The sequence below is a fragment of the Equus asinus genome, chromosome 9, assembly GCF_041296235.1.
Source record: "Equus asinus isolate D_3611 breed Donkey chromosome 9, EquAss-T2T_v2, whole genome shotgun sequence".
In the NCBI taxonomy this organism is placed as follows: domain Eukaryota; kingdom Metazoa; phylum Chordata; class Mammalia; order Perissodactyla; family Equidae; genus Equus; species Equus asinus.
Genome location: NC_091798.1, coordinates 40,301,210 through 40,323,274, shown reverse-complemented (window position 1 = coordinate 40,323,274; position 22,065 = coordinate 40,301,210). Strand labels below are relative to the sequence as shown.

The 22,065-nt window shown below is 48.3% G+C and overlaps 2 protein-coding genes across 20 annotated transcripts; one reads left to right on the top strand and one right to left on the bottom strand.

The window, feature by feature from the left end:
- The first annotated feature begins 2,553 nt into the window (after positions 1-2,553).
- SMIM33 (small integral membrane protein 33) lies at positions 2,554-4,665 on the top strand. Its single transcript, XM_044780754.2, has 2 exons — positions 2,554-2,688; positions 4,139-4,665. Exons 1-2 carry the CDS (start codon positions 2,680-2,682, stop codon positions 4,526-4,528), a joined length of 399 nt encoding a protein of 132 aa, XP_044636689.1. The 5' UTR covers positions 2,554-2,679; the 3' UTR covers positions 4,529-4,665.
- A 2,623-nt stretch (positions 4,666-7,288) lies between these two features.
- On the bottom strand, positions 7,289-12,469 carry STING1 (stimulator of interferon response cGAMP interactor 1). 19 transcript variants are annotated; one of them, XM_014853866.3, is made up of 8 exons: positions 12,284-12,469; positions 11,849-11,949; positions 11,157-11,383; positions 10,844-11,027; positions 10,478-10,586; positions 9,341-9,579; positions 8,404-8,590; positions 7,289-7,804 (listed from the first exon to the last, which is right to left on the bottom strand). In XM_014853866.3, the coding sequence occupies exons 3-8, from the start codon at positions 11,381-11,383 to the stop codon at positions 7,614-7,616; spliced, it is 1,137 nt and encodes a 378-aa protein (XP_014709352.1). In that variant the 5' UTR covers positions 11,849-11,949; positions 12,284-12,469; the 3' UTR covers positions 7,289-7,613. The 19 variants fall into 19 exon arrangements, with proteins under 19 accessions (XP_014709352.1, XP_044636687.1, XP_070374258.1 ...); XM_044780752.2 differs by having other exon boundaries at positions 11,157-11,536; positions 12,284-12,458; XM_070518157.1 differs by having other exon boundaries at positions 11,157-11,536; positions 11,792-11,949; positions 12,341-12,456.
- Between the last annotated feature and the right edge of the window lie 9,596 nt (positions 12,470-22,065).

Sequence of the window (22,065 nt, the reverse complement as noted above, 5' to 3'; positions counted from 1 at the left end):
CACACCACTCATCAAGCCATGCTGTGGTGGCATCCTGCATACAAAATAGAGAAAGATTGGCACCAATGTTAGCTCAGGGCCAATCTTCCTCACCAAAATAAAATAAAATAAAACAAAGGGTATAATTCAGTAGTTTTTAGTATATTCAGAGATGTGTGCAACCATCAGCATGATCAATTTTAAAACATTTTCGTTACCTACAAAGAAATCCCACACCCATTATAGACCTATAGCTTCTAATAAGAAGGCTGGAAGTGGGGTGTGGTTGAGATGGGTACCCTTGCTCTTGGCTCACCTCCAGTGACCCTGAGCTGAAGATGAGCCCTGAAAGTCAGCCAGCTCTCAGACCTCTCATATCATGGCAACTTCCTGCTGGCCTGCTCAGAGTGTCCCCAGAGTCCCTCTCCTTCAGCTCCCTCTGCAGACTCTAACCCTGGCTTCCTTCAGTGGGGACAGAGAGAGGGAAGAAGGGCTGCTCCTTGCTTGCCTTAGTCTGACAGGGTCTCTTCCACCTCCCTGGGGAGTTAGAAAAGACAAGTGAGCCCAGTGTACAGAACCGAGTCAGGGGCCTCCAGCCCGGAGGAGTGATGGTGGGGAGGACCCCAGAGTCTTTTCGTCTTTGGTTTCTGTGCTCAAACCTCAAAAGCCAGGGATTTTCTTCTCTGTGAAATAAGAGCAGATTCTTGATCATTTTAGCCCCCGAACCCATCTGAGAGGCTCCATGACAACAAAAAGCTAAAAAAAGACAGAGGGAGTGAGTCAGTGAACACTTGTAGTGACTCACAAGTGCCTTCCCCACAGGTAAAGGGTGCCTGCTTACAAGCCTCCAGGACTAAAGACAGGATGGAGGTGGGGAGATTCTTCCAGGTTCCAGTTCTATTCAGCAAACTTTTGTCCAGCACCTGTTGTATAGTACCAGGCACTGTGATAGACTCTGAGACACAGATGGGAATGCCCTGATGAGGTTTACAGGCTAGGAAGAAAAATGGGCGGTGTGTAGGTCTGTGCCCAGGATCCACCCCCAGACACCTGTAACATAAGACAAAGTGTGACAAATGTCAGGAATGAGGTAAGAAACATACTGCTATAGGATTTAAGGAAAAGCAAGAAAGCTACTTCCGTACAGTGGGCTGAAGAATAAATTTCTGGAGGAGGTGACATTTGAACTAAGCCATAAAAGATGATTAAGGTTTAGATGATGGGAAGGGCAGCTCACAACAGTGAGCAAGGAGGTGGGAAAGTGAGATAAGGCTAGGACAATAGTCTGGTCCCAGAAGTTCCACCCCCTTATCCTTTCTGAAGCCTTTTAGGAGATAGATCCAGGATTGGTGAGGGAGGGAAAGGGAAGAATTTGCCATCAGAAGGATCAGAAATTGGGCTTTTGGACTCAGGGACTGGAGCCCCAGTGGTGGTGCCTGTGAGAGCAATGGGACATGTGTCTTGAGGAGGCAGGAGGCAAACAGCAGTGGCTAAAGCTCTGGACTGTGGCAGAATTCAGATTTCCTCTGGCTGAAGTGTAAGCGGACCAAGGAGGGAGGTAGAGGATGACCAGAGCCTTTGATCACATTGGGAGGGGGTCAGCCAGTAACTGCTCTTACTCACTCTGCAGGTCAGCTCAGCAGCCTAGTGACCTGGGCTTGAGGTAAGCTGGGAGGTCTGAGTGAGGTCCCTGAATGTCAGGGTGTGGAGCAGCTTAGCTGAGAGACAAGGACTCAGGAGGCTACATCTTGCCTCCAGGGACCAAGCCACTGGGCGGGGGGAATTCTGGGTGGTCTCCAAGTCTCCAGACTGGAATGGAGGGTAGTATGTGCACAGCAAGGCATAGAATCAGGGATGGCTGGTCCCATGGAGTTAGTTAGGACCAAAAATTATCCTTTATAAACTCTCCAGAGAGAGGAGAAACTGGTGGGCACTTTTTGACTTGACACATTAAAGCGCACACATTGTCAAATAAAGTTACTTTCAGACAAATGCAGAGATATATGGAATTAATATTTGTAACAACCAAAGAAGAAAAAACCCAAAGAGAAAAGAATTTCTTGCATGGGAATGATAAACATCAAATTCAACAAGGTCGTTCTCCCTGGGATGAGAAGGAGGGGAGAGGTCAGGGAGTGGGATGTTTATTTTATCTCTAATATTTTAGTTCTAAAATTTTTTTGAAATAAATGTGACAAACCATTGAGATGGACAGAGCTGGTGGTTGGGCCAGAGAGATTTAGTGTATAATAGTCTACACTTTCCAGTGTGTTTGAGATACTGCATTGAAAAAAAAATCCTAGGACTGTAACTTGAGAGATCAGTTGGGGGGGGGGGGTGGCGGTTGATAGGTCCTGGTAGGGGCGGGGCGTGGTGGGGGTGCTGGCCAAGTGTCTGGAATCTGGTGGAGGAGGGATGGGCAGGTAGACCCAGGCTCCTAAAGCTGGCAGGGAGCATGAAAGGAGGGGCCCAAGAATAAGATCAAGTTTCTATCAGAGTTAAGGGCCGGCCAGGATAGTCCCGATGATGTTCACGGAAGTGAAAGCGCGGGAGAGAGCGATGAGGCTGTGTGTGCAGAGGGTGTGTGCCCCGTGAGCCCCACAGACGTGGCAGCTCCGGGTAGGGGCTGGGCTGGGGCGGCAGGCTCTCCTTTGCCCGGCTGACCGCCAGTCCTGAGGGAGCCTTGCGCCGGCCCAGACAATGCACCAGGTAGACTCTCTTGACTCACCCCCTCCTGCCAGGCTGGTCTGACTCCCGGCAGGGGCCCCAAGCCTTTCACCAGCCTGCGCTTCCCTTTTAGCCCCTGTACTTCCAGAGCTGCTTCCCCACCCGCTGCCCTGGGAGCTGTGTGACCTGGGCCCCAGACAGCCTCAGACTTTCAAGTGGGGGTGGGTATTGGACTTTCCAAATGTGAAGGGACACGTGTTGGGGATGGGAGAGGGTGGACATTGTGACTGAGGAACTAAAGGGAGTGAGTTTGTCCTGAATGCCTTTCTTGGACCCCAGTTGCCTACCCATGGGGAGGGCCAGGCTGAGGACTCAGGATCAGGGGAGAGGCTCCTCCCCAGAGGGTCTGCTCCTGATGGTCTGGCTGAGGAAGAGGAGGCTAGGGAGAAAAAGTTTCTTGAGCCTGTGGTGACCTTGCCAGCTCTGGGATTTACAGTTTGGAGGTTTGCTACCTTCATGGCAATCCCTGCTCAACACTTAGCAGGGTGAAGACAGACAGAGGTAAGGATCATGACCTCCAGCTTTTGGCAGAAGAACGCTGGGACCGTGAAAGAGCTGGCGTGAGGTCTCTAGTCCATCCTGGACAGAACCAGGAATCAACTGGGCAGCCCCTCCTCTCCAGGCCCCTGAACTTGATCCTGATACCTGGCGGGGGGGGGGGGGGGGGGCGCGGAGGGGATTATGGGATGAGGTATCCCTCTTTCCTCACCCCAAGGTTCTCGGGTTCATGTCTCTTCTTCCTCTCTCCCTCCGCCCAGGGTACCGCCCTCTGCTTTCCATGTGAGTTGAGAGTAGGGAGCACCTAAGAGGCAGGACACAATGACTCCCTTTTCCCAGGACTTTAAGAAGCAGCTGTTCCCTGCCCTCTGCCCAGGATGTGGGACAGCAGCCTGTAGTGTGCTAAGATTCCTGACCCAGGACATAGGATCTATTTAGGAATTTTGCTGGAGACCTGGAAAGAAAGAGTAGTGGGAGGACTTGGGGAGCCAAACTCTGTATTCCACACCGTAACGAAGCCTCCTTTTTGTCCCTTTCTGAATGACTTTGTCTCCCTATCTCTGTTTCGTTTTTCTCTGTCTCTGTCTCTCCATATCTATTTCACTTCTTTCTTTTTCTTCCTTTTTCTCTCTCTTTTTCTTTCTCTTTTTCTCTTTGTATTCTTTCTCTCTGTATCTCCCATCTGTCTTTTTTCTTTTATTCTCTCTATTGCTTTGTGTGTGTTTATCTCTATGTTTCTCTGTCTTTCTATTCTCTCTCTCTCTCCATGTCTTAACTCTGTCTCTCTTTCTTTGTCTCTGTTCCTCTCTCTCTCTCTGAGGCTCCCTGTGTGTGTCTCTCTCAGTTCTCTTTGGATGTCTGTCTCTCTCTATTTTGGTATTTTTCTATGTATACATGCTCACGTCACCTTCTCTCTCTGCCACTCCCGTCCCAGGCTGGCTACTATCCCTGGCTTTCTCCAGCTGTGAACAGCTCAGCAGAGCAGGAACCCCAGAAGCAACTCCCAAAGGTGCTCAGCGGGGCCTGGGAACCACCTCGAGGGGACGGGCTGCCCCTGCTCTCTGTCATCGTCGCTGTCTTTGTCCTGCTGGCAGTCTGTATCGTGGTGGTAGTCCACTTTGGGCCAAGGCTACACCACGGCCATGCCACTCTCTCCAGAGAACCATCAGTCCCAAAGCCAGAGGGTGGCATCTACCTCATCCACTGGCGAGTGCTGGACCCTCCAGACAGTCACGAAGATGCCTGGCCAGGACCTCCTGTCTCTGGCTTCTGCCTTGTGCCAGATGGGCCTAGGCTCAGCACTGATGAAGTCACATACCTGTAGGAAGGAGACTTTGGAAAGTTGGCCTGACTTGGCTCAGAACAAGAAACTGCACAGAGAATTAGGTCAAAAGCATATTGGGGCCTGGGCTTCAGAGCTTTGGAAGTGGACACGTGGACTCGGCAGGAGCTGCCCTCTCAGCAGAATATTTCTAGAGGAAGCCCTGTATGCACAGGAGAAATAAAAGAAACTTGGGGGCCCTGCCCAGAAACATGCTGCTGTGAGCATTCCCAGTGCCCAAGGCCACCCCTGCAAAGCTACTGCCCTCTTTTCAGGGACCACCAGACCCCTGTACCTCCCTCTCCGAGTCCCTCCTCCCTCCTCCCACTCCTAATCGCCTCCTCTTTGGGTGTCAAAGTGAGTCCACCTTGGAAGATTTCACCACCAAGCCCACCCTCCTGCAGGGATGTCAGAGGCTCCCCGTAGAGGCCCTGCCTACACAGTTGCCAGGTCCTAGGAGAGCCAGGCAGGAGAACCAAGGTGAAGAACACAGGGGTCTGCCTTCTTGGGACTCAGGAAAGGAAGGGAAATCTGTTGCCCTTCCCTGGTTGGGGCACATCCCTTTGGCTGTCAAGGCCCAGGCCTTGTCAACACTTCCAAGGCCCTTGCAAAGCCCCGAGTACCAATTATAGTTCCCCAAATTGCTTTTAAATGGCTCCCACTATCTTGGGGCATGACTCTGCCCTGCCTTCCCAGGATGGGGTGGGGGAAATTTGGAGGTTTTCATTACCTCCCATCTTCTGTGTATGGGAGCCTGTTGGAACTAGTCTAGAATTTATCCTAGGAGATTTCCCAGATCCAGAACCTTCTGGCTGGTGGGAGATGAGGAAAGGAAAAGGAGCTCCATGGAACTTGTCTGGGGGCAGGAAGGAGTGGGGAGAGGACCTGCAGGAAGAGGGATATGAAGGGTGGGAAGATGCAGGAGGCCAGGAAGGCAGAGCTGAGCCTCACAGTAGCTCTCTGGAACGGCACCTCTTTCCCTGACACCTCTGAATGTCACTTACGTGAATCAAGAACATGCAGACAGGCATTTATGGAGGGAGGGACCTCTGGGTGCTTTACCCTGGGGAACACCCGAGGGCAGCACATCAACCCTGGGGCCTGCCCTCAGTGAGATCCCAGCACAGTCAGGGAGGCTGGGAAATAACGGAAGATGAAGAGGAACAGAGGTGGAGATTGTAATGTGTGCAGAGGACTGGCTTGCCTCCTCTGGGACTGGTGAGAGGCAGCTATAATGTTAATAGCTGCTCCTTCTTGTGGGCCAGCTATGCTCTGGGCACCAGGCTCATCTGTGGACCTACAGATATTGTACCATTCGCTCCTCATAACAACGTTGGGAAGAGAAGCCACTGTTATCCCCATTTCACCGTTGGGGATATCAAGACACCTAGGTGGGCACAGCTACTAAGTGGTGGAGTCAGGATTTGAACCTGGGGCCATCAGACTCCACACCTGAGCACCATGTTAGGGGCTGGATGTGTGGGGAAAGGTCACGTTGGGTAGGCCCTTGATCTGGGGCTGGTTTCTAGATGTAAGAGTGACTGGTGTGATGTTGGAGGATCCTCAGGCCTTGGGGGCAGAATAGCTAGACAGCTGGGGAGAGGAAATGACTGTTTTCCCCCTCAGTCGCTTGGTTCTGTCATCCATGGGGGCAGTCAGTTCCTTCTGGCAAATGTGTGTCTGTGTGTGGAGCCTTTCTCACAGTGATACTGTACTCAGAAATTCATATCGAGCATTTGTGATAAAAACAAAGGGAGAAGGGAGGGAACAAGTCCTGGGTAGAATGGATGGAACTGGTAGAAATGGGTCACCTGCCCTCCCAGATGGGGGCAATTTTGCCACTAGAGTGTTGTTGGAGCAGCTCAGCTCCTAACAGTAATGGCATAAGATATGGCAGGTGGCTGGCTGTGTTGTTCAAGGTCCCTCAGAGTATGTCCATCTCCTCACACAAACCTTCTTCCCATCTTATCCCTTTGCAGGCTCTCTTGTCTGAGGGCATTTATTCAATGGTCCCTGCTCCTTTGGGCCGCCGCTTGCCAAGGACACAGCTGTGTACCCCTCATGGCATCTGCATGCTGGATCAGGCCCCTCCCTGTTCCCCAAGCCTCCCACTGGTGACAAGGGCATCAAAAGGGCAGGTGGAGTGGGGAATGCTGCCCAAGTCTATGCCCACAGCCCGATCAGTGGGCTCTGTCCACATTGAAACAATACCCACGACCCCACTGCCCTGTACTAGGATAAGGAGGGGTGCAAGGAAGTATGTCTGTGCAAGCAGATTTGGACAATGTGGATAATAAATGCCATTTGCTGGCATCAATCAGAGTCCGGCCAGAAAAAGATGGCACACTGAAATGGATAATCAGAGGCGTGTTTAAAAAGGGGTCTATTTAGAAAGAGCAGGTATAAGGAAACCGCAAGTGAGAGTGAGAGCTCCATGATGAGCATCAGGGGAGCCAGTACCCCTGCTAGGCCTGAAGGGGCAGGGGGAGGAAGCAGTTACCAGAACCTGGAGATACACAGAGTTATGGAGAGGGTCTCCAAGCTGTGACTTTAGGTGGACAGATGCCCAAAGCCCACAGTGACCTTGATACCACAGGGAGGGAGCTGGGGGAATAAACGGCCCAAACTCACCCTCCTCCTTCCCTCCACTAGGGTTCTCTGTTGACAGAACATGATCCAGAAGCCAGAGGGCAATGGAGCCTGTTGATGTGATCCCAGGGCAGAGGAGGAGAAGGGTGGAGAGTAGGTCCAGAAGGCCCAATGGAAGACACTTGGCACATCCCTTAAGTTTACTTGGCATTTAGAGTTTACAAAAAACTTCCATGCCATCATAATCCTCACAACAACCCTGTGAGGTATGTAGGCCGTGATTATAATCCCATTTCATAGATGAGGACACTGAGGCTCAGAGAGGTGAAACAACTTGCCCAAGGTCGTAGGGCTCTTCTTGAGATGTCAAGTCCAGGGACCTTCTCTGAGAGGCCTCCTGTGAGAGGAAACGATTCTGCTGGGAATCCAGTTGTTGAAGAAAGCCCCCAATCTAGAGTCTTGGGAATCGCTGGGGGCTCAGGCAAGGTGACCCTGGGCCTCAGAAGACATCCGAGCGGAGTGGGAGAGGCTGTTCCATGCCACTGATGAGGAGCTGGGGGTCTTGGGACAGAGTGGAGGAAGTGGCCACCACCGAGGTCTCCGTGCTGCCCACAGTAACCTCCCTTTCCTCCTGCCGCAGGTGCTGGAGAATCTCCTGTGACAGGGAGAAGCTGCTTCCATCTGCAGGTTCTAGAATGGGAGTGAGGAAAGTGGGGGAGTGGGATGAGGCCCTCGCACATTCCCACTCCAACACACCCAGAGGACTTGCTGGGCAGATCCTCCAACCTTGCCTCTCCCCGACCTCCCTGTACTGCCTCCCCGCTCCTAGCCATTGGGATTAGAGTTTCATGGAATCCTAGAACTAGAAGTGGTTTTAGAGTTAACAGAATTCCACTCTCACTTTTAGGGATGATGCTCAGAGAGGGGCAGAGAGCTGCCCAAGATCACACAGCAAGGGAGTGGCAGAGCTGAGGCTGCAACCTGGGTCTCTTGGTTCCTGGCCTGGGGCTCTTCTGCTTCCTCTAGCATCCCTAGTTGAAGTGAGGGGCCCCTAGAGCCCACTTCTTCACGCTCCACCCAGGACCCATAGCCAAAGACCCCAGAAAGCAATCAGGTGTCCCAAGGTGGGGAGGTGGGACCTCTCCCAGGGGAGGAAGGGACAGGGCTTGAATGACCACTTGAATGACCACCAATGCCCAGGGTATGGTACTGCCATATCTCCTTCTGACCCTCTGGGAGACCCCTGGGATCCCTGACTTCTCCTGCTCCCCATCTTGTCAACCCCTCACCCTGGTAGACAATGAGGCGACAGTTGTTCTGACACTCAGGGGCATCTGCCAGGATGTCTTGAAGTGTCCGGCAGAAGAGTTTGGCCTGCGCAAGCCGATCTTCCCGGCTAAAGCCAGCTCGGCCATCCTGTGACATGGCAAACAGGGTCTGCAAGGGGGTGGCATACTCCAGAACACAGGCGCCTGCCTGGAGGAGGTAAGAGGAAGACCAGATTCAACCAAGGGCCAAGCAGACAGACTCTGGACCCCAGTGCCACTGCTGGGGCCCCACTCTTTCAGTCTGTAGACATGGTGTCCTGGGAGAAATTCATCCTGATGGGGTCTATGCTATCTGATTGGCCTTTGCCTCTGATGCCCCATTCCTAAAATCAGGGCCAGGGTTGTGTTAAATTTACCCTTCACAGATCCTCCTCCTAAGATCCCAGGGCAAGGCCCATGGAGTTAGGCTATCAACTGCTCCAGCTGGAAACTGAGTCTGGGGGCTGGGCTCTGGGGTTCAACCCTGGTCTGGGTTTCCTTCCAGCCACATGAAATCCTTCAAACATTCTCACAGCTTTCATCTAGGGCAGCTTTATGGTCCTGAGCCTGGTAAACTCAGGTTGAAATCATCTACTTTCTTGATAGTTCTCTGAGTCTCAGTTTCCTAATCTGTAAAGTAAGGGGCATAACAGACCCTACCCCACAGGATAGTGGTGAGGATTCGGTGAGGTGTCAGATGAAGCTCCTAGAATAACGTCTGGCATACAATAAGTGTTCAATAAGTGTTACATATCATTATTATCATTCGGAGCTGAATCTTGCCCAGCCCTGGGACCAATTGGGGAAACTGAGGCTCAGAGAAGGGCAATGAAATTTTTTCAGTGCTTGGCCAGGGGTTGAAGTTCTGGGGCTCTGGGTCTGACCCTCCCCACCAGCACCCACCTCCCTGAACACTCACCGGCTGCCCGTTCTCCAGAAGCCGATAGACACTGTTGGTGTAAACCCGACCCTTGATGCCAGCACGGTCAGCACTTTGCTGGGGCAGCTCATGCAGGAAGCAAATGTTGGGGTCAGCCACACTCAGGTCGTCAGGCACCCCACAATCCAATGGGAAGAGGATGTGCAGCCGATGGCTCCCTGCGCCGCATAGTACGTTGTTGTGGAGCTGATTGTAAACTTGGATCCGGGCCCGGAGCCCTGGGTGGAGAGGCCCAGGAAATCATTCTCATTAACCTTGTCTTCCACCGCACCCAGGACAGAGACCCAGATCATTGGTCCCCTCGATGTGCGGGTGCAAGGGAATGGTCTAGTCCACTCGCATTATCCAGAAGCCGGCAGGGGCAGAGCATCCGGAATCCTCCCCACCTCTTCACCTACTCCCACCACCCCGCTCTCCCCTCACTTGGCCTTTGTCCAGATTTCTGTGTCAGTCCCATTCCTTCCTACCACACCTTTCAGGACTCTGAGCGACAGGCAGAGCCCTGGAAGGTGACATTCCCAGCGCTCCCAGGTGCACTGAGCTAGGCCTCTAGCTCCAGACCCATTTCCCAGCAGAAGCCCTGGTGTCAAGGGAAGACAGCAAAAGGCTATGGGAGAACCAGGGCCTTGGCCAGCAAGTCAGAAGAATGAGACATGACACTTGGGCTCAAAGTGGAGTGGTCAGGGGTCCAGGATCTGAGCAGACCCGGGTTCAAATCTTGTCTCTTCCTCTTACTAAGCTGTGTGACTTTGGACAAGTCACTTTATCTCTCGGAACCACAATTTTTTGTCTCTAAAACAGAGATGACGATTATCCCTTCTTCACAGGGTGTGAATTAAAAGAGAAAATGCACATGAAGGGCATATAGCATGCAGTAAACATTTATTGAAAGAATTCTTGGTCAAGTCACTTAATGGCTCTAAGCCCCATATTCCTTCCTGTAAACCAGGCATAATAATAACATCCTTCATGCCTACAGGATTGCTTTGGGAATCAAATGATTTGTTAGACATGAAAATTCTTTGAAAAATATAGCTAGTTCTGGAAACACAAGAGGCTATGTGTCTTATTATCTGTCTTGTAGATCTGGAAATAGGGGCATAGAGGATGGCCCACCTGGCAGGATCAGCCGCAGGTACCCAGTATAATATGACCATGCCAGCCCATGGGCGACGTTGAAGTTGTTTTCCTCACAGATTGCAGAGACCTCAGCTGGGGCCAGGCCCTATGGACAGCAGGGTGGGGCTGGGGGACCTCCATGAAGGACAACCAGAACCCTCCTCCTCCAAAAAGATTTCCCAACCTGCTGCCTAATTTCTCCCTTTTCTGCCATTGCTGAACCCACTGTTCCAGGACATCACAGACTCCAATCTAAGGACCAACCTCTAAACTAGTCCCACTCCCAGTACTGAGCTCAGAGCAGGTCACACTAGCCACAACCTCCACTTGGCCACACCCTCCACACCTCCCTCTGTTTCATACCTGGAAGCCCAGGAGGATGTTCAGTGCCTGTGAGAGGCCCAGGAGGGCAAGCATCCAAATGAAGGACAGGCCATTTTTGTTTGGGAGGGAGTAGTAGAAATAGCAGGACAGTAACAGCAGGGTCCCACAGCGGATGGGGCAGCCCAGGCAGGCCTGCACAGCCCTCCGGTAGCTGCTCTGGTACCTGAAGGTGACAGCCAAGCCACAGACTCCAACCTAGTTCAGCCAGAGAGATCCAAGGGGGGGCAGGGCTGGGGTGAAGGGAGTGAGACATATTGGGTGGCCAATTGCCATGGGTACTACAGGGAGTCACCTGGAGTGGATGTGGCACAGCTCTTCCGCCAGACTGCAGGCCCGCTTCAACAGCAGCCCCAGCTGCAGTGAGGCCAGGTGGAGTACCAGCCAGTGGAGAATGTGGTCTGGCGGCTCCCCTAGCCCCCAGAGGGCTGCCAGGCAGGCACTCAGCAGGACCAAGGCTGCTTTCTGGGCCCTGTGACCCCTGGGCTGTGGGATGGACGGGTGCAGGCTGGAGTGAGGCATCTGTGGGTACCAAGAAATCCACGGCTGTGCTCCCCTCACTCTCCTGCTCCAGAACTGAGGCCCTGGCTGGGCACCTCCCCCAGCTCTCTACCCAGAGGCTGCTCTTGGAGACACCCCTAGGGGACAGCCTGGGCATACAGCATCCCAGAGCTCCTGTCCAGGAGAGATTTGTTGAAAATAGAGCAGATGGAGAAGTGCACGCGCCCACATATATATACCCCACCCAACCCCAGCGAGACCACGGATGTGGTGAAGAAAGAAGGCAGCAGCTGTCCCACCCAACTAGGGACCCTTGGGGACCTAGGCTTCCCTCTCCCCAGAATCCACCCCAGGGAGGACCTTAGTCAGCAAAGCTGAAAACCACAGTTCAGGGGTTGGGGGCAGGGCAGTCAGAAGGCTGCCACTCACCTCTGGGTTCCGGGGGCCTCAGCCTTAGAGCTCTGGCTGGGCTCCTCCTGATCTTACCTTCTACCTCCCAGATCACAGGCTGTTTCTGGAAGACAACAGGAACAGAAGTTCCAGTGCAAAGGCTCCCAGCAACCAAAGGCAGCCTCTCTGGGTGCAGCCTGAAAAATAAAAGGTCAAAAGCAATTGAAGTTTTCTCTACCACATTCCAGCCCTGGCAGCTCACCGGACCTGCAGCTTAGAGTGCTCTGGGGAGGAAGAGATTTCTTGCACCGCAGGGAGGCAGGAGGAGCCCTCCCACCAAGGCCCTGATGCGCCACGCCCAAGTCTTAGGGTGGCTGGGGGTGAAAGCTTGAGAAGGTCCCCATTCCACTGCCCTTTGCTACGCCAAAGCAAGGGTGCTCAGAAACTCCCTAACACTCCCTGCAGCCCCAACCCGGAACACCAGCTTCCCCTCAAGCCCCCGTGGTGAAAACACACTCCACCAAAACCCACGCAGGACTCAGCACACTCAGCCAAAGGCAGCACACGCACTACAGCATGCTGCCCTGCCTGATTATTTTATTCTGATTTCCAGAGGCAGATCCTCTTTTTCTGAAGACTGCGGAGTTATGAGGGAGGCGGGGAAAGTGGGCAGTCATTTCCTGTAACAACAGCCTTTCGAGTAAAGGGCTTGGTAGGAGCGGAAAGGCTGCAGGGGATTGGGGTTTCAGCTCTCACAGGAAGTGGCCCTGCCTGTGACTTCTCAGAGAGAACCCAGTGGTTTCAGCCAAAAAGGCAGTCATGTTGATGATGATAATAATAATAATAATAATAATAATAATAAAGTGTTTACCATGCTCCAGACATTATGCCAGGTGTTTCACTTAATTCACTCAGCCACCCTGTCAGACAGAAATAATAGTATCCCCAATTTACAGATGGGTAATCTGAGGCTCAGTGAGGTGAATTAACTTGCCCCAGGTCCCACAGGCTAGTAAATGAGGGAGAGGGGATGTGAAGCCAGGTGAGTGGGTTGGTCCAAAGCCCTGCTTCCTCTGTGTCTTGATTTCCCAGAAAGGGGTGGAAAACTAGAGGAGCAAGTTTCATGCTGAAACTTTCAAGCTTCAAGCAAACTGATAAGCTGATTAGATTCCAGGATGGGGCAGATCTGGAGAGTGGGATTGGGGTGGCCCCCAAAGAGCAGCAATCATTCATTCCTGCCCAGGTCAGAGGGCCCTTGCCTAAACCCTCCCCCACATCACAACCACATACGAGAAGACACACCACATGCGTAGATGCCACTGGCCTCTCAGGAGCAAGGAGGCTTTCTGAAAATACTCTCATTTTTAAAAATAATTTCCTTGGGGCCGACCCGGTGGCTCAGCAGTTAAGTTCCCACGTTCTGCTTCGGCAGCCTGAGGTTCGCCGGTTCGGATCCCAGGTGTGGACATGGCACCGCTTGGCAAGCCATGCTGTGGTAGGCATCCCACATATACAGTAGAGGAAGATGGGCATGGATGTTAGCTCAGGGCCAGTCTTCCTCAGCAAAAAGAGGAGGATTGGCGGCAGTTAGCTCAGGGCTAATCTTCCTCAAAAAAATAAAATAATAATAATAATAATAATAATAATAATAATAATTTCCTAAGAATGGAGGAAATTCCCTACAATTTCTCTCCCCTACAATTGGCTCACGAAGGGGCCCCCTGAGGTGAGCAAAGGCTCAGCTGCTTCAAAACCAAAGTCAAAAAGCTGCAAGTCAAGTTTGCCCAAGAGAAGGCCTGAGCAGAGTCCTCCCAGAGTGGGCAACTTCATACCTGCCTCAAGGTCCAGCTGTGCCAAGCAGCCTTGGGCCTCCAGGATCCTGCCCACCTGCCCAGCACTAACTCCCCTGCTGCCAGCTCCACTGCTCCACACTGGTCTCATTTTCTCCAACTCGTTCTTCACCCCTGCCCCCTTCTCCTGCAGGAAGATCCTCTGTTTTATAGGCCAGGTTAGCACTATGCATCAGAAGCCTTAAAAACACACAAAGTCATCGACCTAGCAATCCACTTCTAGGAACTTTTCATCAAGAAATAATCAGACAAGATCACAAAGATGCCCATTTTTCAGATGTTTGTGGCAGTGTTATTTACATTTAGAAAAACTAAAAATTATCTAAATGCCCAACAATAGGGCACTGGTTAACTAAATTGTGGTTCATCTTACAATGGAATGTTGGGCAGCCACTAAAAATGATGATGTAATTTTGTATTTGTTGACTCTTAAATATGCTCATTGTATGTTTCTTACAGGAAAAAAGCAGCCCCTGGTGCTCCTTGGCTTGCAGCCGCAGTACTTCAGTCTCTGCCTCCATCGTCACAGAGTTTTTTATCTGTGTGTCTCTGTTTTCACACAACATTTCCCCTTCTTATAAGGACACCAGTCATATTGGACTTAGGCCCACTCTAATGACCTCATCTTAACTCAATTGCATCTGCAAAGGCACTGTCTCCAGATGAGGTCACATTCCCAGGTACTAAGGGTTTAGAGCATCAACATATCTTTTTGTGGGCCACAATTCAACCTATGACAGGGTCCGTGGTGTAAGAAGGGGACTGGAGAGTGGGTAGGAGCTTTGTGGGCTGAGGCTAGGGCCTCAGGGTCTGGGGAGCATCACAACAGCTGCGTGGATGGGATTGTCCTCAACACCCACACAGACCGGCTGTGCTGATGGGCTCTTGAAGCTCTTCCAGACTGACCATCTGGCATCTAAGGAGGAAGGTGAAGACCACAGAGGGAAGTTAGGCCCAAGTTCCAGGCTGCCTGGCTCCCAGGCTGCTGCCCTCAGGCCAGTGTCACTGAGTGCCAGTGCACTGCTCCACAGCCTGCTTGCTCCTGGGGCCTCCTCCTCACTTCCTGATAGTCGCTTCTTCCCTCCAGACAGCCTGGAAATTGGTCTCGAATGGTTCTTGTTTCTATGTCTAGCCCAGTTACAGCTCCTATGGGTCTTCCCTGAAGCTTGTCATCAGTGTTCCTGGGAGAGAAATAAACCCCTAAGCACTAGTTCAGTGGACACTGGGCCTGGGACAGAGCATGAGTGGGGTAGGGAGGCCTCTGGCCTCTAAGGAGAGGAGTCACCCTTTTGCCCACACAATGCCTTTCATGCTTAAGAGTCCCTGATAGTCATGTGTAAAAGTCCCTGAATCCTGCTAGGACAGGGACGTCAGAGAGATTTAATATCAGTTGACTGTGGTGTACCTGGTATCCACTCTGGCCTCTGCCTCTCTTAGCTGTGTGATATTGGCCCAGTTATTTAACTTCTTTGAGCATTAGTTTCCTCATGCTTAAAATGAGGATAATAATACCTTTTATCTCATATGATTGTCATGAGGATGAAGAAATAATGTACTTACAGAACTGACTCGTTATAAATGCTCAGTAACTGCTAACTCTAATCACCACCACCACCATCACCATCACACCATTGACAATCACACTCTTCGAGTTGCCAGGCTCTGTCTTCTTGGCCTCTACCATGAGCTCAAGTCACCTCGCCAGCAGACACAGAGATTTGATGTCCCATCCGTGGGTGGTTCTGAGTCTGACTCCAGCCATCTCATTGTTACAATTCCATTGCTCCATTATGGAGCTAACTGGTGTGCCATGGTCTTTCCTGGATAGGACAATATCCGGGTAGATGTGATAGTGAAAGAGGGGCTGAATGATGCATGATTGGGGGTGGGGAAGCACAGCTGGCTGAGCTACTATAGCTTCAGGGAGCGAGTGACAGACCTGCATCCTCTTTGAAAGAGGTATCCAGCAGGGTGGAGAGAGCTACAGTTTTTTTCGTTTGTTAGTTTTTGGTAACAGCTTTATTAGATATAATTCATATACCATACTACTCACCGATTTAAAATTCACAATTCAATAGTTTTTAGTATATTCACATAGTAGTGCAGCCATTACAACAATTAAATTTAGAAATTTTCATCACCCCAAAAAGAAATTCTGTTACTATCACCTGCCAACCACCCTCACCCCAACTCCACCCCCAGGTAACCACTAATGTATTTTGTGTCTCTGTAGATTTACCTACTTTGGACATTTAGCATAAATAGAATCATTCAATATGTGATTGTATCTGTCTTCTTACGGTGTTTTAAAGGTTCATCCATGTTGTAGCATATATCAGAATTTCATTCCTTTTTATCGCTGAATAACATTCTATTGTATAGATATACTGCATTTATTTACTCATTCATTAATTGAGGACATTTTAGTAGTTTCCACTTTTTGACTATTATGAATAATGCTGCTATGAACATTCACGTATAAGGTTTTGTGTGGACATATATTGCCATTTCTCTTGGAGTGGTGTTGTTGGGTCATTTGGTACCTCTATAGTTAACCTTTTGAAGAACCACCAGACTGTTTTCCAAAGTGGCTGCACTATTTTACATTCCCACCAGCAACGTATGAGGGTTCTACTTTCTCTACATCCTAGAAAATACTTATTTATTATCTGTCTTTTTTAGATTATAACCATCCTAATGAGTGTGAAGTGGTATCTTATTGTGGTTTTTATTTGCATTTCCCTGATGACTAATGATGTTGAGCATCTTTTACATGCTTATTGTCATTGTATATCTTTTCTGAGAAATGTCTATTATATCCTTTGCCCATTTTTTTTTTTTTTGAGGAAGATTAGCCCTGAGCTAACATCTGCTGCCAACTGCTGCCAATCCTCCTCTTTTTGCTGAGGAAGACTGGCCCTGAGCTAACATCCGTGCCCATCTTCCTCTACTTCATATGTGGGACGCCTATCACAGCATGGCTTGCCAAGCGGTGCCATGTCCGCACCCAGGATCCGAACCTGCGAACTCCGGGCTGTCGAAGAGGAATGTGCGAGCTTAACTGCTGCGCCGCTGGGCCGGCCCCCTTTGCCCATTTTTTAATTGGATTATTTGTCTTTTTACTATTATTATTATTATTATTTAGTATTGTAATTATTGTAAGAGTTCTTTATATATTCTAGATATAAGTCCCTTATCCGATATATGCTTTGCAAAATTTTTCGCCTATTTTATGGGTTTTCATTTTATTCATGGTCCTTTCAAACACAAAAATTATTAATTTTGATTAAATCTAATGTATCTATCTTTTCTTTTGTTGCTTGTCCTTTTGGTGCTATATCTAAGAAACTATTGCCTAATCAAAGTCGCAAAGATTCATGCCTATGTTTTCTTCTAAGAGTGTAATAGTTTTGGCTCTTACATTTAGGTCTTGGGTCCATTTTGAGTTTTTTGTATGTAGTGTGAGTTAGGAGTTCACATTAATTCTTTTGCATATAGATATCCAGTTGTCCTAGCACCATTTGTTGAAAAGACTATCCTTTCTCCACTGAATTGTTTTGGCACCCTTATCAAGAATCAACTGACTGTAAATGTGAGAGTTCATTTAGGAATTCTCAATTCTTTTCCATTGATCTATATGTTTATCCTTATACAAGTCCACACCATCTTAATTACTTTGTAGTATGTAGCTTTGTAGTATGTTTTAAAATCAAGAAGTGTGAGTCCTCCAACTTTGCTTTTCTTTTTCAAGATTCTTTTGGCTGTTCTGGGTCCCTTAAATTTTCACATAAATTTTAGGATCAACTTGTCACTTTCTGCAAGGAAGTCATCTGGGATTTTGATAGAGACTGCCTTGAATCTATAGGTCAGTTTGGGGAGTGTCACCATCCTAACAATATTGGTCCATGAACATGAAATGTCTTTCCATTTATTCAGATCTTTTAAAATTCTTTTAGCAATGTCTTACAGTATATAAAGTATACATTTTGCACTTGTTTTGTTAAATTTATTCCCAAGTATTTTATACTTTTTTTGGAATTTTTTATTATAGTAAAATACATATAACATAAAATTTGCTATTTTAACCATTTGAAGTGTACAGTTTAGGGGCATTAATTGCCTTCACAATCTTCTACAATCATAACCATGACCTATTTCTAAAATTTCTCGTTATCCCAAACAGAAGCTCTGTACTCATTAACAAATAACTCCCTATTTTTCCCTCCCCTCAGCCCCTGGTAACCACCAATCTACTTTTTTGTTTTATAAGTTTTCCTATCCTAGATATTTTATATGAGTGAAATCATACAATATTGGTCCTTTGTGTCTGGCTTATTCCACTTAGCATAATGTTTTCAAGGTTCACCCATGTAGTAGCATGTATCAGAACTTTGTTCCTTTTTATGACAATGGAATTATATTCCATTTTATGTATATATATCGCATTTTGTTTATTCATTCATTTGTTGGTGCACAGTTAGGTTGTTTCCACCTCTTGCCTATGGTGAATAATGCTGCTATGGGGCATTCACATGCAAGTTTCTATTTGAGTCCCTGTTTTCGATTCTTTGGGGCCTATACCTAGAAGTAAAATTGTTGGGTCAAATAGTAATTCTATGTCTATCTTTTTAAGGAACCACCAAACAGTTTTCTATTTTATTCTTTTTAATGATATTGTAAAGGGAATTGTTTTCTTAATTTTATTATATCTATGGTTTTGTAACCTGCTTTTTTTTAAAACTAAGGAACATCCCATAGGTGTATTTGTGGTCAATAAAAATAAAATTACTTACTAATTTTAGGTGTATACCCAGCATTCCATGGTGTAAAATTATGAATTATGATTTAATTAGTCGCCTGTTATTGGGCATTTAGGTTCTTGTACGTTTTTCTCTACTATAAGCAACTTTGCAACAAACATAAGGAGGTACATCTGCATGCACTTCCTTTTCTGATTATTAGGAGAGATTCTTAGAAGTGGGACTTCTGGGTCAAAGATTATGCATATTTTTCAAGCTTCTGATGGATAGTACCAGGAGGCTCACTAGATGTATGCTTTTTGCCTGAAAAGCCACCATGAGAAAATAGGAAGCAACCCAAACTTTCAACACCAGGGGATCAGTTGAAATGATGACAGTACATGATGAGCAACCATAACAAACGATACTGCAGCACTAGATCTACTGACGCTGAAAGACATTTATAGTATTTTTTTTAAGTCACAGAACTAGTTACAAAATGGGCCATATTAAATAAACTCTGGCACCTCCATGCAATGAAATGCTGTGCAGCTCTTTAAAAAATGAGGCAGTTTCCTATGTGCTGACATGGAAATACCTGAGAGATACATAGTGAGGTAAAAAAGCAAGTCGCAGGACAGTGAGTGTGGAAACAAAAGTAGACATGCATATTTGTTTGTAATATGCAAGATGCTGGTGATGGTGGTGAACTTCCGCGAGGGGAACTGAGTGGCTAAGAGGAAGGGAGAGAGGGAGACTCACTTTTAACAGCATATCCTTTAGTGCTTTTGTACTTTTAAGCACTATTTGTATGCATTATTACCTATTCAAACGTTAGATAAAATAGTAATAAGTCACAGGATGTATATTATACCATTTTTATTTTTTAAAGTAGATGTAAATATTTGCATGAGAAAAATCGTGATTGTGAATACAACAAAATGTTTATAATGGTTATTTTGGAAAGGGATTTGGAGTATCTGGAGGTTTAAAAAGATATCCCCACATTCTTTGATACTCTTTCCTTCAAGAGGTGAGCCTAATTCCCCTCCCAAGTATAGGACTAACTAGATCATAAAAGGCATTGTGGCTTTTTCCTCGTCCTCTTTCTTGGATCACTTGCTCTGGAGACAGTCAGCTGCTATGTCATAAGACACTCATGCAGCTATGGAGAGGTCTAAGTGATGAGTACAAAGCCTCCTACCAACAACCAGCAACATCTTGCCAGGAGTACAAATCAGCATCCTTGGAAGTAAAACCCCCAGCCCCAGTCAAGCTTTCAGATGATTGCAGCTCTGGCTGACATCCTGATTGCAATTTTATGAGAAACCTGTTAAGCCATTCCAAAATTCCCAAATCTGAGAAACTACAAGAGAATAAATGTCTGTTGTTTGAAGCCACTAAGTTTTGGGGTAATCTGTTACACAACAATAAATACAACAATACAAGTTCATTTTATTTTATTTTTTTCTTCTCCCCAAAGCCCCCAATATTCTAGTTGTAGGTCCTTCTAGCTGAGCTATGTGGGACACCACCTCAGCATGGTTTGATGAGCCATACTAGGTCCACGCCCAGGATCTGAACTGGTGAAACCCTGGGCCATGGAAGCAGAGCAGGCAAACTTAACCATTCAGTCACCAGGCCAGCCCCAATACAAGGTAATTTTAGATTTTCATTTTGTTTATTGTATTTGTAAATTTTTATTAAAATTAATGCATACTGTTTGTGTCATCAAAAGTGAAAGGGGCCAGCCCCAGTGGCCTAGTGGTTAAGTTTGGTACGCTCCACTTTGGCGTCCAGGGTTCAGTTCCCAGGTGCAGACCTACACTGCTCTGTTAGCAGCCATGCTGTGCTGGCAGCCCACATACTAAAAAATAGAGGAAGATTGGCATGGATGTTAGCTCAGGGCAAATCTTCCCCGGCAAAAAACAAAAAACCCAAAAAACTGCCGAAAAAGGAAATGAGCAAGAGAACAACAGAAATACAGCTTAGTGTGAAGTTCATTAATTCAGCATGTGATCCCTTGATGGGGACACCCTGTCCTCTTAGCAGTTCGAGAATCTTTGAGGGCTTTAGAAGACCACATGCACACTACAAGTTACCATCAGAAGGCTGCCGCCTTCCGGGACTGTGTTTGTGGGAATATAGTATCTGCATCAAGGGAGGTGACCTCACGGTTCCCCCAGACCTCATGTCAGACCAGATCTGGGCACTGGACACTCGTGTCCATTGAAGGGCCTGAAGGTGGTTCTTCCTCCTTTTTGGGCCTCTTGCCTCACAGCTCCTCCCTCAGTTGTGCACTCTAACGAGACTGGGCCTTATCAGTACTCCAGGCACTCCACACTTTCTCTCCCTGCCTGGATAGCTCTTTCTGTCGCCTACGCTGTCCCCCAAACACTCCTCCTCTCCCCATGATGCTGCATTTCACAAGGAGCAGATGAAGCTCAGGGCGCCAGCAAAATACTTCCATTTTTTTCGTAAAAACTTTGATACTTGAACAGCATTGAAGTTGCTCACCCTTTGCCTGACTACAGGGAGATCTCCCCAGGAAGTTTTCCTAGGCTGAGTGAGAGCCTCTCCCCTTGCTCTGAGTCAGCCGGTATCTCTCCTATTTGGCCTTGTGCATGGTTGTTGGTTTCCTGTGCAGACTATAAGCCTTGGGAGGACAGGAATCAACTTTGCTTGCTCTCTGCTGTGGCCCTGAGGCCTGAGACACAGTAAATGTTCTATGTATAGTCATGAATGATGAACAAACAAAGAAACTCAGGAGAGCTGAGCAATCTCTTCAACTCTCTAAAGGGCTGTATGGGGCAGAAGTGCCTTCTGACCACAGAAGACAAAAGTAGGACAAATCAAAGTGAGTGTCAAATTTTGGTTCTAAATCAGGAAGAATCTTCTAATAACATAGGCTGCCTGTGAGGTAGTGAGCTGTGGTCCCTAAAAGCGTTTACAAGAAGGCTGGTGGACTCTCTGTGAGGGGTAGGCTGCAGAGAGAATTCCAGACTGGACAGAGGTAGTGAGTTCCCAAGGTCCCAGGCAAGCTGGCTTGTTGAGGAAGTCATGAGGGTATCTTTTTAGTAGGGTAGGGGTGAAGAGGTGGATTTTTTTCCTGCTTGAGGAACTTTCTTCTGATTCAGGCTGGCGGAGCAGAGCTGGTCAGATTCACCAGTCCATACTTCCCCATCTCAGCCCATCTTTTCTCAGACCTGCAAGAGGCTGGATAGCTGTCACTGGTGACACCTGGTGGCCAGTTGGACTAGGACGGAGGCAGCCTCACCACCTGCCTGTCCATCTGGTCCTAAAACAATGCTTGCCACAGAGAAGGATCCCTCACTTTGAGGAATGAATGAATGAATGAACGAATGAATAAAGACTGCAAAGACGGAGAGGAAGAAGAGATGCTGTCTCTGGATCTGGAGACCCAACCACGAGCCTAGCCAAAACTGCAAGAGGGGGCTGGAAAATTCATCCACTCAAGAATGTACAGACAGGGGCCGGCCTGTGGCCAAGTGGTTAAGTTCGTATGCTCTGCTTCAGCGGACTGGGGTTTCACTGGTTCGAATCCTGGGCACGGACATGGCACGGCACATCAGGTCATGTAGAGGTGGCATCCCACATGCCACAACTAGAAGGACCCACAACGAAGAAATATATTTTTCCTTTTTCTCCCCAAAGCCCCCAGGTACATAGTTGTATATTCTTCATTGTGGGTCCTTCTAGTTGT

Bases quoted from the DNA above. Each gene is read 5' to 3' on its own strand.
- STING1 (XM_014853866.3), bottom strand. From the start codon at position 11,383: ATGCCTCACTCCAGCCTGCACCCGTCCATCCCACAGCCCAGGGGTCAC. The intron at 9,580-10,477 runs GTGGGCCATCCT...CTCTCCACCCAG, and splicing joins CCTGCGGCTGATCCTGCCAG to GGCTCCGGGCCCGGATCCAA. The intron at 7,805-8,403 runs GTGAGGGGTTGA...CTCCCATTCTAG, and splicing joins TCGCCTCATTGTCTACCAGG to AACCTGCAGATGGAAGCAGC.